The 15216-nt window shown below is 38.8% G+C and overlaps 1 protein-coding gene across 6 annotated transcripts in view; it reads left to right on the top strand.

The window, feature by feature from the left end:
* GAB1 (GRB2 associated binding protein 1) overlaps positions 1–15216 on the top strand; it is a 123410-nt gene that overhangs the window by 62445 nt on the left and 45749 nt on the right. For all 6 annotated transcript variants that reach the window (XM_026499410.4, XM_026499407.4, XM_026499409.4 and 3 more), the window contains exon 2: positions 14182–14476. In XM_026499410.4, the coding sequence (XP_026355195.2) occupies positions 14182–14476 (295 nt within the window). The remainder of the gene's footprint in view (positions 1–14181; positions 14477–15216) is intronic.

The following is a 15216-nucleotide window of genomic DNA, read 5'->3' on the forward strand; positions in this document are numbered from 1 at the left end:
CCAATACTTGTTGTTTCTTGTCTTTTTGATAAGAGCCGTTCTGACTGGTGCGAGGTGTTATCTCGTTGTGGCTTTGATGTGCATTTCCCTGATGATTAGTGATTTAGAATGATCTCACTTTTCAGGAATAGAATAAAAATTAAAACTGTTGCCTTTGACATGCCTGCGTTCATGTAGCAGCTGGGATGGGGGGATTTTCCATATGTGTATATGTTCTCCTTGACTTCCTGTCCACATTTATCTATTGTAGCAGCATCTACAGACTCACGAATGAGGAAGGGGTAAGAGATGGGATTGGAGAATAGATAGGTTGAGTGGAAAAATACAGACAGGATATCCTCTTTCAGAAGTCACGTCCCACCATCAAGAGTTGGGGGTTTGTGAGATTCTGAAACCCTCTAATTAAATGGGGGAAGAGGTACCATCTTTTCCTTTTCTGCTCATCTTCCCCAATCCAAGTCTGCCCCTCCTTCACTCTAGTGAAATACCACCAATTGCATATTTAAAGTAAAATACTGAAATGTGAATTTCTGTGGTAAAGTGTGGAATGTCCCAATGACGTCCCTGAAAACCCAAAGCCAATCCCTGTACTCCGAATTCAAGGTTTATATTTAGAAGAGAGTGTGGATCCTGTAGTTTCAAAATGCTGTAAACATGTTTGTGTGGTTATTTTTAGCTTTTCCAGACTTTAGTGAACTTTCAAGTTGGCAAGTCAGACAGTTAGTTGTCGTCTGTTACCTCAGATGCCAGCACTTTGTGAATGACTCTGATTGTCTCAGAGGGTTTCTCACATATTTAAAGCAGATAAGTGTAAGAAGTTATCTTTTGTCAACTGTGTGTGGCGTGTCTATATATGTATGATTCTGCATAGTGTACATACTTTTTGAGCTTTTATGCACTGTATCACTTGGGTAACAGTTTTGCTTGGAGTTCAAGACGCGTTAGGTGCTGCCAAATGGCACTGTTATTCCTCTGGCAGAAACAGCTAGTCATTTTCTCCTTCTCCCAGCCTTTCTCTTCTCGCCCTCAAGCATTAAATCATCAAACACAAATCCTTACAGTCTTATTTTCAACTCATTGTATCTACTTCCTGTTGGTCAAAGGTTATGAGGCTCGAGTGGTGTACAGGGAGAAATAGAAAGTGGACAGAAAGAAGATTTTAGGGCCGAGGCACCATAGAACGGGCAAGATAGCACCGAATTGTTGAAAACAAAAGGTAGTAAATGATCAACAGCTTTTCTTGTAGGATGAGATCCTTATCTGCATATTACGTGAATGAAAAAGTGATTTCACTTCAAGAATGATGCTTTAGGAAAGAGTGACACCCCCTCTGTCGTTGGGGGGAGGGGGAAGGGGAGGTCGGCAGCAGCAGCAGCACTGGGGCTGAGGCTCACACGTTTGCAGAGATCTCCTTGATTTCATTATCTGTGGAGTGATTTTCGTACATGTTCAACTTTGTAGTTAGTTCCCCTCTTTGCATGAGGTTATTTTTCCTTGCATCTTCAGCTTGATGTGTTTCATAGTCACTGATTCCAGAATGCATAATTTATCTATTTGGAAGTGTCATTCTAAGGAAAACTTTTAATGCCACATTTCCTTTGTTCTGGAAGCTTTGGTGTGAATTTTATGTTTAGAAGAAAATTGTGCTAAGCGTTATTTTGGCTTATTATGTATAAATGTAATTATGGAAATTTGAAATTTGTTTTTGTAACACTTAAGTGCTTTTCCTCTAGTTCTTAATGTTGTTTTTGAACCATGATCTAAGTCTCAGTGTATCCGTGTTTTACTTTATTGTGAATTGTGAATGTTCAATAAGAAACACAGAACAGAAAGTGAGAACATTTTTTGTATGTTTTGCTGGAAACTCAGAACACTAGCTCTATTCCAGCATTAATTATTTTGGATTGGATAGCTGAACAAGAGATGGAGTTTAGAAATTTGTCGGTTTTGGGGCGCCTGGGTGGAGCAGTCATTAAGCGTCTGCCTTCGGCTCAGGGCGTGATCCTGGCGTTCTGGGATCGAGCCCCACATCAGGCTCCTCCGCTATGAGCCTGCTTCTTCCTCTCCCACTCCCCCTGCTTGTGTTCCCTCTCTCGCTGGCTGTCTCTATCTCTGTTAAATAAATAAATAAAATCTTTAAAAAAAAAAATTTGTCGGTTTTATGGAAGATAATTTTTTTAATTCCAGATTGTTATTGATATTCCTTTTTTTTTAAAAGTCTCTCTTGAAGCAAGACATGTTCTTTTCCAAATAATAATGATAACAACAGCAGAGATGGCATGCATTTGTGGGCCAAAGTAAGTTTGTGGAACACAGTGAAATCAGGAAACAGCTTCACACCGTTTTTACCGTCCTAGGAGCAAGAGCCTGCAGTAGCGCTACGCAGCCCGTTGTGGGTCTTACTGTTTAGAGCTGCCAGCCTCTTCAGCAACTGGTGTTGCCTGTCTCTCAAGTCAAAGAAATGGACTTTAAAACTGTACTGTCCATATAATAGTTACCAACCCCAGCTGACTAAAATAAATAAATGAGAAAATCAGCTCCTCAGTTGCACCAGCCACTCTTCCAAGTTTGCTGTGGCGACCTGTGGCTGGTAGCTGCTGGGGTGGCCAGCGTAGTCATTTCCCGAGTTGCAGAAAGTTCTGCTGGGCAGCACTGCTCTAGACGGCAGTTAGAATCTGCATCTGTGCTGGAGAATCTTGGGACTGGAGGATGTGATACCAACTTCCTCCCACTTAAACAGTAGCATTTAAGTGAAATCCTCACATCTTACTCTTCAGTTAAACATGTGCATTGACATCATACTTCATAGCACGTGGCAGTTCGCCCGTATTCTCCCTTATGACATGACATTCTGCCTTCAGGCACTGGAATATCATTTTCCACAGGCAAACACATGTGCAGCAATTTTGAGTATGTGTGCGAGTGCGTGTGTAGGGAATATAACTATGTATATATAATTAAATATACTAACACAAATGATATTTCATAACTAAAATATGTAGATGTCCTAATACTGTAGGCACTGTCTGAGGTTGTAATTTCCTCAGTTTCGTACATTGGCGTGGTTTCGTATTGAGTTATTTCTTGATTAAGTCAGTTTCACTTTTTGTTGACTGAACCTTGTGGAGGAAATTTGATAGGATTTGTGGCCGAAGTCTTCCAGAGTAAGAAGGCCCACTGTTGCTTTAGTGCATCATCTATTTATGTGGAGACTCAGTGGACAAGAGAGACAGCATCATCGGGGTGACCAGCAGACGTTAGTCCATTTGTTCAGGTGACAGTTCTCACGCCTTTGTGGCCACCAAGTCCTTGCATGCTGTGCACTAGGCCAGGCACTTAAGGAGGAATAAGACAGGGTCTTAGGGAGGAAGGCAGCTGTACAAAGGACTGATTGACATGCAAGATGAGGGTGCTCTGATAGAAGCTTGCCCGAGGTGCTGGGGGGACACCCTGGAGGGATCAGCTCTACCTGTCACAGGTGACAGGTAGAACAACAGAAAGTGTGGCCAGTATTCTTTCACATCGATTTCCAGTTACTCCTAATGGGAAAGATTAGTTCCTTGCCCAGATCTCTCAGTATTTTGGAAATTTTGTTAACTGTGAGGGCAAATGTTTTAAAAATGCCTTTCAAAAGCATCCTTTTAATGACTTTGTAAGACTGCTATCGGGAGATGTATCCTTAACTTACTTACTCAATTCCCTTCTGTCACCAGCCTTACCGCTCTACTCAGGACAGGCATTTCCCAAGATGTGGAACTTTCAGTTTTCTAAACAGGAATGGTCCTGGAAATACTGGGATGATTGGTCACTCTACGTATTGTTGAATATTTAGATCGCTTCAATTATTTACTCATATAAACAATACTGTGTTGAGTATTTCAATGCCTAGGTATTTACCTGCATTTTTACACTATTTCCTTGGATGAGATTCCTAGAAATGCAATTAATGGCTTAGTGACTCTGGACATGTTTGGAGCTCATGATAACTCTTACAGCCCTTTATTGTATTTTTGCCATTCTCAGCCAGATTGGTAAGAATCTGCCTGGATGTTTTGTGCTTCCTCTGCCTCCACAGGTTCTTAGGGAGATATGCGGAAAGCAGACATAGGAACAGACTAGCTGTGGCTCCCATTCTAAATCTCTCACTGGCCAGATTACGTATGACTCAACTACCTTTTCTTTCTTTTTTTTTTTTTTCACCTTTTATTGTCTCATTTTATTTCACATAAATACTTCTCGAAATTCAATTATACATAACAAGTATTTATTACCTACTCTGTTGAGTTTCATGCTGGACAAAAAATGGCAGAATATCAAGTAAATAGAAGATACTGTCCCAATTCACTGTTAGAGCACAAAGGAACTAATTGTTACACAGCAATCCAACTACCTGTGTCTAGGCAAGGCTGAAGTCTGATTCCAAAGGAGAGTGGACTCCCTGATCCCATTCACCTATGACCACACCCTAACGTGAGCTCCCTGACTCTCAGGGCACAGTGTGGAAAGAAAGAAGTGAGATCAGAGGAAACCCAAGGCTGGTGGTCTTTCTTCCCAGTACAAGTTCAGCTATACATCACGCCAGGCCTCCACCCCTGTCACTCAGGAGATTGCAGACTTCTCTTGGATCCGCTGCTCGCCAGGCTCTTGCCTCTTTCAGCCTCCTGCTGAGGGTAAGGAAGCCATGAAAACCCCCAGAGTTAGAGTGTGTCCCTCCAGCCCTGACAGTTGGGCATATGATGAGATACACGAACTAGCATTCACAAGTAAAAATGTATTCGACCTGCTCCATGATGCAGCATCGAGGGTTCATGCCATGAGACCTACTTTCCTGTGGAACTTTAGTAACTGAATTTCCCTGGTTGGGGTCCAAGGTCTCATACCAAACTGTTCTTTGTAGTAAGAAATATTAAAGTGTTGTTCTATTTCAAGCCTTCTTAACATGTGCCCCAGGGGTCCTGTGAACCCCTGAAACTGTGTACAGTGTTATTTATGTGCCTTTTTCTAAGAGAAAGTTCCATTGCTTTTATCAGATTATCAGATTCTCAAAGTGGTCTATGATCCAAAAAAAGTGTAAGAATTGCTTTGTGTCCATTACATACTCAGAAGTTTCTGCTGTTGCTTCTTTCATTTGTTTTATGTAGGACTTATGCCAGGGCTTTGAGGTAGGCATCAGTTTAACAATGATTTCAACAAGTAAATTATGTGCACTTTTTAATTAATAACTTAAAATTCCCTGATTTTTTTCCTTTCAGGTACTATAGTATTTATTTCTGAGTTAAATTTGATTTCTTTTTCTTTTCTTTTTTTTTTTTTGGTTAGTTTTGCTATTATGAAGTTGTTTCAGGTCCTGCTAATTTGTTTTTGTCCAGGCAATATATGTAAACTCCTATTAAAAGGTTTGTGGAGCAGTTGTTAGCCTACATCTAGGCATTGTTCTGCATTATTTTTGGTGTATTCTTTTGTTTATATTACTAAGCTAAAGTTAGCACAGATAGCACCAGGCTAGAAAATGGTGACAATAGTTTGAAAACAGGAAATTTTAGGCTTGTGTGTGTTTGGAACAGATGATCATAATGATAGAGCCAGTGGAGTGGAAACTTCCACCGAGCCTGTTTTTTCCTTATTTTGCTCTATGAGAAAAGATGGTGCTTCCTGGAAAACAACTCAAGTCTTTTAAAGCAAATGGTTTTCTTTTGTCCCCGTTTCATGGCTAATTTGTTTTTCTTTATTTTATTTACCCTGGTTGTATTATTATGGAAATTTAATATTTTTAATAGGCAAAGTAATTCCCAAAGTGCTTATTTTAGATATTTAATATTTAGATATTTAGTATATTACCATTTACTGACATGGTTTTTAAGGAAAATTAAAATAATATGAATATTATAACCACCAAACTTTATGGGAAGTCTTTTAAGTGATCCCAACTTGCCTTTTTTTTTAACCCCCTAAATTCCAGTCTTTAAAACAAAGTAGTTATACTTTGTCTAAGCTATTTCCTGACTAAGACTCCTTCCAGATGTATCCTGGAATTCTATATTTAAAAGAAAGGCTAAATTCATTCACTAATTTCAGAGGAAGAGAAAGAGTATACATTTCCATACATACATAAACTCTTTTGTGTACATCATTCCTAAATTTTTAAATATTAATAGACTTTCTTTTTTAGAGCATTTTTAGTCATAAACCTTTTAAGAATGTAATATTTTTTTTTAATTGTAGAAGGAATAAATGGAAGTTCCTTGAAAAAAATCAGACTATACAAAAGTATATAAATTACAGCTAGGAAACTTGTCTGACCTTCCCATCCCTATTTCTGGAATTACTGCAGCGAAGGCTTCCAGTGTGTCTCCTTCCAGACATGTGATCTAAACATAGTTTGTGTGTACAAACACACATTCATTTCAGGCAAATGGGAATTGTACAGTATGTATAATTCTGCAAGCTGCTCTTTTTTCCATTTGAGAATTATCTTGTGGGCATTTTTCATATATAGGTCTATCTCGTGTTTTAAATATTTGCATCCATTTGTTACTGTATCGGTGTCTCATCGTTTGTTTAATTTAACCATTACCCTGATGAAGAAATTTAGATTAACACCTGTCTTAATTAGGGGCGCCTCGGTGGCTCAGTCAGTTAAGCACGTGCCTTCAGTTCAGGTCACGATCCCAGGCTCCTGGAATCCAGCCCCAAATCAGGGTCCCTGGTCAGTGGGCTGAGTGGAGAGTCTGCTTCTCCCTCTGCCCCCCCCCACTTGTGCTCACTTGTGCTCTCCCAAATAAATAAATAAAATCTTTAAAAAAAAAAAAAACAGCCTGTCTTATTAAAAATGGCATTTTCATCTTATGAAACACAAATCTTCAGCCCTAACATTTTACAGATTTTGGCGATCATACATAAATTTTGAATTCTACCGAAGAATATGGTAACGCTCTTCTTTTCTTAACTGTCAATAGTGAAAAATAACCTTTTAAGAGATTTCAAATAAGAAAGTTCCACTGTCCTTTCTTTCCCAGTTTGCAGGGATGATACAGGGTTAGTAAAATTACAGTGGTGATGTTTCTTGGGCAGTTGGCTCAAGAATATAGAAAGTGCTGTTCTTCCGTTATCTGGTCAAGGCAAACTTCATCCTGACAAGGATGTGGTCATCAGTTCTCTTTGAAGTGCTCTAAGGGAATGGGCTTGTTAATGGGCTGTTTGGGACCTGTGCGCTGAGAGTTCAGAGGAATGTAGCGGGGAGGTGCCTTAACCAGGAGGGAGTTGAGGAAAGCTTCAAAGAAGAGGCCTTGAAGAATGAGTAGGAGCTCCTTGGGCAAGAGAGATAGGGTGTGTTAGACTCAAAACAACAGAGTGTGGGTGTTGGTGCAGCCGTCTGTGGAGGTGAAAGATCGGAGAGGTGAGCCGCAGGTAAGTTTGATTTTAGAGAACGCTGTATGCCATTCTATGAAAGGAGTTTGAACTTTACCCTAATAACAACTTTGGGCTTCTTTCTTTAGCCGAGATCTCATCTCAGTTCGCTGACTCTCTGAAGTCATTCTGATGAACAGAAAACTTTAAGAGCATCCCATCAAGGCTTTGAGGGCTTCACAACATGTAAAGTGCTGTTTCAGATACAGAAAAATTTAAGGAATGGTCTTGGCTTTCAAGGAACTTGATGTCTAGTTGGGGAAATTATTCATAAGCATTTGGAACATTTGGAAATGTATGTAGTAAAATAACAGATGGTTCCACGCTGTCCCACAGTAATGCAAGAGACATTTCAGAGCAGTAACTGCCGCATTGCCAAGTCCAGAGGGAAGGTGTAGAGAGGAAAGGGGAAGAAGGTTTGGACAGAATCTTAAAGAACAGATTCGGTTTCCAACAGTAGAAAGGCATTCAGACATTTGCCAGTGGGATAAATATTGTGAACAAAAACAAGGAGGGAGGTATATTTAACCTCAGTGGCAACAGTAGAAGGCATGAGGAATTAGATAGATATAAGCTTAAAAGGATCTCTGATTGCTTTTGAAATTCTGTTTCATTGAGCAACCTAATTCTGCCTATTGACTAGACCAGTGGGTCTCAGCCAAGGTGGCACATTAGAATCATCTGCTGAGCATTTAAAACTACCTATGCCCCTACCAGGGCTAATGCCCCAGACCAGCTATCTATCCGAGATGGGGCACCAGGCATCAATTTTTTTAAAAAGTAAAATTCTGCAGATATTTCTTATAAGCAGTTAGAATTGAGAATCACTGGACCACCCTGACCTCTTCTTTTTCTGTCCACCCATATATTGGTTATTTCTTTAGTAATCAGTTCTTCCAGTAAAGAGGGAAGGGATTAGGGAGTCTTGGCAAGCATTACAGCGGGCATGTTCTCTATCCGTGATACCACAGAGAAGTCAGAAAACAACAGCACAACAGTTACAGTGTTTTTCTTTAAAACAGAGCCCATTTGCCATTTTAGGCCAATTAGGCATATTTTGTGAACTTACTAATATTATTGCAGGTAATGGTTTGAGGCTAATCTGGATTGAGATTTTTTTTCTTCACACAAGATAATGGAGCTCCCCTGGTACTTTCTAGCCAGTGTGTACATACCCATACTATGTAGGGTGTATGGTAAACCTGTTTTGAGACCTTGCTTCAATGTAACAAGCCTGTTTTCTGTTTAACTTGTGTAATTTGCTTAAGTACAGAAAGTATTTAAAAGAACAATTCCTTTAAAATGAAGTTTAAAAATACCTCTGTAGAGTTTTTAAAACAAATTAATTTATGGCTTCTGCACCTTTCTCTTGCCTGACAGTTCTCCATTTACAGATGGGTGGGGCAGATTGCAATTATGTCGTCATCCCCATAGTGCATAAGATCATGTGAGAACGTCCATGTTTTTATCCTTGCCTCATTTGGTTGGCATATTCAGCACATGTAGACTGAGCACGTCCTTGGGGCTGGGCGGTAGGAAAAGAAAGATGAAAGGTGAAAAATACAGCTCCAGACATCAAGAAACTCACTTGTAGAAATGTCAGACATCATAACTAGGGTCAGGGTGGAAATGGGGAGCATGGAGGGGCCCACTCAGGGATGGTGCCCTGAAGGGGTCTGACCTGAATCTGGGGAGGTAGATTCTGTGTCATAGGGCAGCGTGTATCAGGGACAGAGGCAGGGCAAACGTAGAGCGTTAGGGGAACCGCAGTCGTTTCCGATGTGGTTGGAAGGCAGAGAGGCAAGAAGTGAGGCCGGAGAGACAGGGAGAGGCTTGGAGGGCCCTGTGTGCCCTGCCTGCCAGAGAGTTTGGGCTTCATCCTGCAGGCAGTCACTGAACATGGGGAGTGGGTAATGGCTGTGCAAATACTCCAGGCATTATGGATATTTAGTTTGACATCTCATCTGAATGTATTTCCATTGGGATCCATGGACTATATAGGCTCTTCTCTCTGGTTGTTCATGTAGTAGCCAGAGTTACCCTTAAAACCCTGACAAGACGCTGGGACCAGAGTAGCGTGCTTTTAAGCTACTTCAGAATGCAGACCCGATGATGAAGTCTTATTACTGCATCATTTATTCAACTTAAAATTGAAATGATTATTGCATATAAGAGAAGACAACAAAGTAAATTTGCATAGTTCCTCTCAAGCAGACCTGCTTGCAATGGCAGTCCAGTAGTGAAAATGATTTTTCGCATGAATTTTGTGTAAAACTGCTTTGAGTATTTGGTTTTGAAGATTTCTAGAAAACTTCTCCTTTTTTGTCTGTTACTGCTGCAGGATTGGTGAGGCAATGTACAGCTTTCTCTGGGGCTACCAAGGCAGCAAGGATAAAAATAGGGCAAACTTTAAGAATCCCAGATATTTTCAGATAACAAAGACTGATTTATGTGGGCCCATTTTGCACTCTGACAAAACATAGAGAAGCTTTTGTGCTGTGATTAGCAAGGGTGCTGATGTCAGTTCTCTTGTCGAGCATCAAGCTTTATTCTGTGGCTAAATTGTGCTTTGTACCATAATCCAGAGAACCTTTGTATCTGCCTTATTAAAGTGTGTAGTTTATGTAATTGCTTTTGTTTTCCAGTTTAATCTGTGCCAGATTCAATGAGAGTGACTCATTTTGTGACTGAGACAAACATTCACATTTGGACCATGTTAAAAATAAATAAATAAGTGGCAGGTGCTGTTGGCTAAAGTCTGTGTTTTAATGTTGTAATTTCCTGCTCTAAGGGTTCATCTCTTATCCTCTGTAATCACGAGCGCAACCTATCTACTGCACCCTGATTGATTGCTACTCGTTTTTTGGCTATTTATTTTCGTTTCCAGGAGCCTTTTAAATTTGAACAATATCATTTCAACAGAGAAGCAAAGAAATGGCAGGGGAGCCACAGTTAATCGGAAGGAGTGACACACAAGCTGTAGCAGAAGGACACATGCCGTTCTTTTCTTTCTGTCAATTTCCCGAGGTGTTTTGTGCATGTGTTTTGGTGATGCTGTCCTAGTTATGTTTATTATGTATATGTTCAGTACTGGAGCTCTTTTTCTCAAGTGGAAGAGTTTTTGAAAGCACACCTTTCTATTCAACGTGGCCTATCCATCGACTCTAATATTCTCAAGATTTTACAACCATGGAGTCTTAGGGGAATTCTCTTTATTGTATGAGAATTTCTAGGTACCAGACGCTGTGCTATGTATTGAGTATGTAATGACAAATGGTCACTGTCTTCACGGACTTTACAGTCCGCTTAGGGAGTTAGGTACAAAATAAATAAATACAAAGAAGACTTAAATTGCAAAATGACAATAACCACTATATAGGTAATAAAGTATATTACGTAGGTAATAAGTTCCCTAAAATTGTGCCCTACTTTACATTGGGGATCATTGGGAAGGGAAGGCCTAGAAGGTCAGAGTCGGCCTGGCGAAGACAAGGAAAGAACATACCAGACTCAGGAAATGGCATGTGCAAAGTCTCTGAGGCAGGAAACAGTTTGGCATCCTATTAACTGTATTCTTAGAAGAGAGAAGTGACGATTGATAAGCCTAACTATTGAAAAGGTTATGGATGAACTATAGGAGCACAGCAGTACGGCCCTATTTAGTATAGGGGCAAATGATCCTCCGTACAGTTCAGTAGCCTCTGAGAGCTTCCCTAAAAGTGCAGAATAGAGATTGATGCCTATAATACTAAGTGAGTCATTGGGGAATGGATGAATTATGTTCAATGAATTATGTAGTAAGGCATTTTAGAAAGATTTCCATGCAAGACATTAAAGTTTTAAAAAGTCATTTCTGTATTTAAAGACGGAACCTTCACTATCTGGAGAAATCACTTACTAAAAGATATGATTCCTTGATGGCCCTAGATAAATGACATAATACTGTATTTTCTTTTCTCTTCTCTATTACTTTTGCAAGCTTGCTGCTTGATAGGGAGGTGTCCGTAGAAGCATTACTTTACTAAGAGATGATATTTATTTATTTTGAAGTAAGTAGATGACTTATATAGTAACTGAATGGATTTTTGTAATCCAGAAACTAGTGCTAAATTCATGTGAATTAACACGTTATGATGTTTTAGTGTTCTCTAAAGCATGTGTGAGAACTCCCCACTGCCTTCTCTTTCTGGACAGCACTAATCATTTACTCTTTACTTGGAGCTATAGTCAGGCTGAGATGTTAATTTAAAACCTTGATGACATTAAAGAACTACATAATATTTTTAGGCCTTTGTGATGTTTCTACTAACCTTGTTGAAGGATTGCACCCAGTTTTTCCAGGAAGGATTGCCTCTCCCTTTAGCGATAGTTCTGCAGATACTTTGTGGGGTTTGCTATATTCTCATATATTTTCATGTATGGTCAATATTTTCTTCAACTAGTTAACTCCTTGAAAGTAGCAATCATGAATTACCTACTTGTATTTATTCCTACAGGTATTTACAATATAATCAGTAACTTACTGGTTAACTCGTTGATTTACCTTTTAATGTATCTGTATTTCCTTGAATGAATACAGTTTAAAGAATCTGTTAAAATATTAAGCCTAAATTATCCCCCAAGTTAATTCAGTTATGGGTACAGTTGTCCAAGTTATTAAAGAGGAAGACCTTCAAAGAGTAGTAAGGTTTATAGTGTTTCTGGGTAGAGTTGTTGGTTTTAAGTACTGCTGAAGCCAGCTGTTCAGTCATTTGGTTCTGCTTTTATTATTTAATCAATGTAGATTTCAGGGAGAGTAATAGTAAAAGAATTTTAGGCTTCTTCAGGCATAGCATCATACTCAAAATTTACCAAAGCTTGTGGAGAAAATATATTGTGAGTGTACATATCCAGATTGCCAATATATGTTTGTTAGGAAGAGAAGGAAAAAGAGAAAGAGAAAGGAGAAGGAAAATTGTAACCTATACTCAAAGAACACAGATCTTATCCATGTGGTCTTTGAACAATAGACTGACTAGAAGAAAGACACAGTCCATTCTTTGCTTGCTTTTCAGGTGATAAATCAGGAAAGCTTCTGAACCCTTCTCCCTGCTCCTCGCTGCTCCTTGCACTCCCGCCCCTCCCTGCCACGCACAGAGAAAGAGAGAAATCTATAGCTTAAAATACGAAGGAGTCTCTTTACCTATCTTTATGTATTCTTTATGGGGTGATATTAAGGCATGAAAAGACATTGCTTTTTTTTAATGTAGTAAGATATACCTACCATAAAATTTACCATTTTAACCATTTTCAGGTGTACAGTTTCAGCGGCGTGAAGTACATTCATTTTGTTGTGCAACCATCACCACTGTCCATCTTCAGAACTGTCCATCTTCCTTAAACTGTACCCACTAAACACTAACTCCTTAACCCTGCCTTCCCGCCACTGGCAACTACCATTCTGCATTTTGTCTCCATGAATTTGATTACCAATAGGGACCTCATATAAGTGGAGTCATACAGTTTTTTGTCGTTTAGTGACTGGCTTATTTCACTTAGCATCACGTCTCAGGATTCATCCATGCTATAGCATGTGTCAGATTTTTATTCCCTTTTAAGACTGAATAATATTCCATTATGTATATATATCACATTGTGTTCATTTCTTCATTCAACAGTGGACACTTGGGTTGCTTCTACCTTTCGACTGTTGTGAATAATGCTACTATAAACATGGGTGTACAAATACCTGTTTGAGAACTTGCTTTCAATTCTCTTGGATATTTACTTACAACTGAAATCGTTGGAAGAACTGCCATACCATTTTCCATATCAGTTACACCATTTTGCATTCTCATCAGCAAATGCACAAAGGTTCCAATTTCTGCCATCGTGGCCAACGCTTGTTATTTTCTGCCTTTTTGATAACAGACATTCTGATGTGTTATGAAGTTGTATCTCATTGTGGTTTTGATTTGCATTTCTCTAATGATAGTGATGTTGAGCATCTTTTCTTGTGTTTATTGGTCATTTATCTATCTTCGGAGAATCTGTTCAAGTCCTTTGCCCATTTTTAAATTGGGTTATTTATTTTTGTTATCGAGTTGTAGGGATTCTTTATGTATTCTAGACGTTGATCATTTATCAGATAAATTATTTGCAGATATTTTCTCTCATTCTATGAGTTAGCTTTTTCAGTCTGTTGATCAAGTCCTTCAGTGTGTAAATTTTAAATTTTGATGTATACCTATTTTTTCTTTTGCGTTTCTTCTGCACTTTTAGTGGTAGATCCAGTAGGTCATTGCCAAATCTAATATGTTATGAAGCTTTTCTCTGTTTTCTTCTAAGAGTTTTCTAGTGTTAGCTCCTAGGTTTAGGTCTTTGATCCATTTTGAGTTAATTTTTGTGTGATATAAAAATCTTCATTGTTTTGCATGTGGATATCCAGTTTTCCTGGTTCCATTTGTTGAAGCCATTGCTTTTTTATATTTAGTAAAAACTAAGTCTTCCTTGTTGGCTTGATATTACATATCCATGTAATATCTTCTAATATCAATATCTTCCAGTCTCCTATTAGATCTAATAGAGCACAATAAATATGTATATGTAGACACATTATTAAGTTAATTGAGGCATCAGTAAACTTTGCTGGAGTGGTAGATTATTCTATGGAAACAAAACATGTATGTGACTTTCTCTAGACAAGTATTTGTAAAATTGGTTTGATAAGTGTGCACTTCCTTGAAAAATTTCTGTCACATTAATACTAGATGGATATTTCTGTTTTGTTCCTAGGCATGGAAGAGGAGGTGGTTTGTGTTACGCAGCGGTCGCTTGACTGGAGATCCAGATGTCTTGGAATATTACAAAAATGATCATGCCAAGAAGCCTATCCGTATTATTGATTTAAACTTATGTCAGCAAGTTGATGCTGGATTGACATTTAACAAAAAAGAGTTTGAAAACAGCTACATTTTTGATATCAACACCATCGACCGAATATTCTACTTGGTAGCAGACAGTGAGGAAGAGATGAATAAGTGGGTTCGTTGTATTTGTGACATCTGTGGGTTTAATCCTACAGAAGAAGGTAAGCACAAGATTTTATTATTCAACCTGAGTTCTCCTTTATTACTGCATTTTTAGAACTGTTATAAAATCTTTGTTATTTCAATTACACAATGTAATATTATTTACTTTTTTATAATGGCTAACAAACATTTGAAAAAAAGCACTAAAGTCTTTAATCAGTTTGGGAAGAAATTTTTTGTAGGTTTTAGGGGAGACTTAACCATTGTGGGGCAGTGTCTAGATAAATGTCTTGGAAAAGATGACAAGAAGGCATACTTATTTAAGAGCATTTCTTGTGTCTGTATATATCAGGTTGAACCTTATAGCACTGCTGATATTTAACTACTTTTCACTTATTAAAAGCATCATTTTCATGTGACTCAATTCTTTAGGTGTTATTTTAAAAACTGTATTGGATTATGAAGTTAGGAAATAACCAAGACGATTATCAATACCTGTGAAACACAAGTGACAGTCAGTCACAAAACATGTTGAAAAAGTAACATATGAGTTTGCTTAACACAGAGGTCCTAAAAAGAGCATGGAGGGAGAGGGGGCTCAAGGTTTGGGAAAGGCATAGTGAAGAAAAGCTTCTCGGGTAAACTGTGGCTTTTGAAGGAAGTAGCATTTCTACACAAGTGAAAAAAGGGATCCAGAACCCTCTAGATTTAGGGGCAAGGAAGAGCAAGGACCCAGAGATGGAGCAGCATTCTACGTCACTGGAGCAGGGGGCTGTGAAGGATAAAGGCAGGGGGAGAG

The sequence above is a fragment of the Ursus arctos genome, unplaced genomic scaffold (assembly GCF_023065955.2).
Source record: "Ursus arctos isolate Adak ecotype North America unplaced genomic scaffold, UrsArc2.0 scaffold_11, whole genome shotgun sequence".
In the NCBI taxonomy this organism is placed as follows: Eukaryota; Metazoa; Chordata; class Mammalia; order Carnivora; family Ursidae; genus Ursus; species Ursus arctos.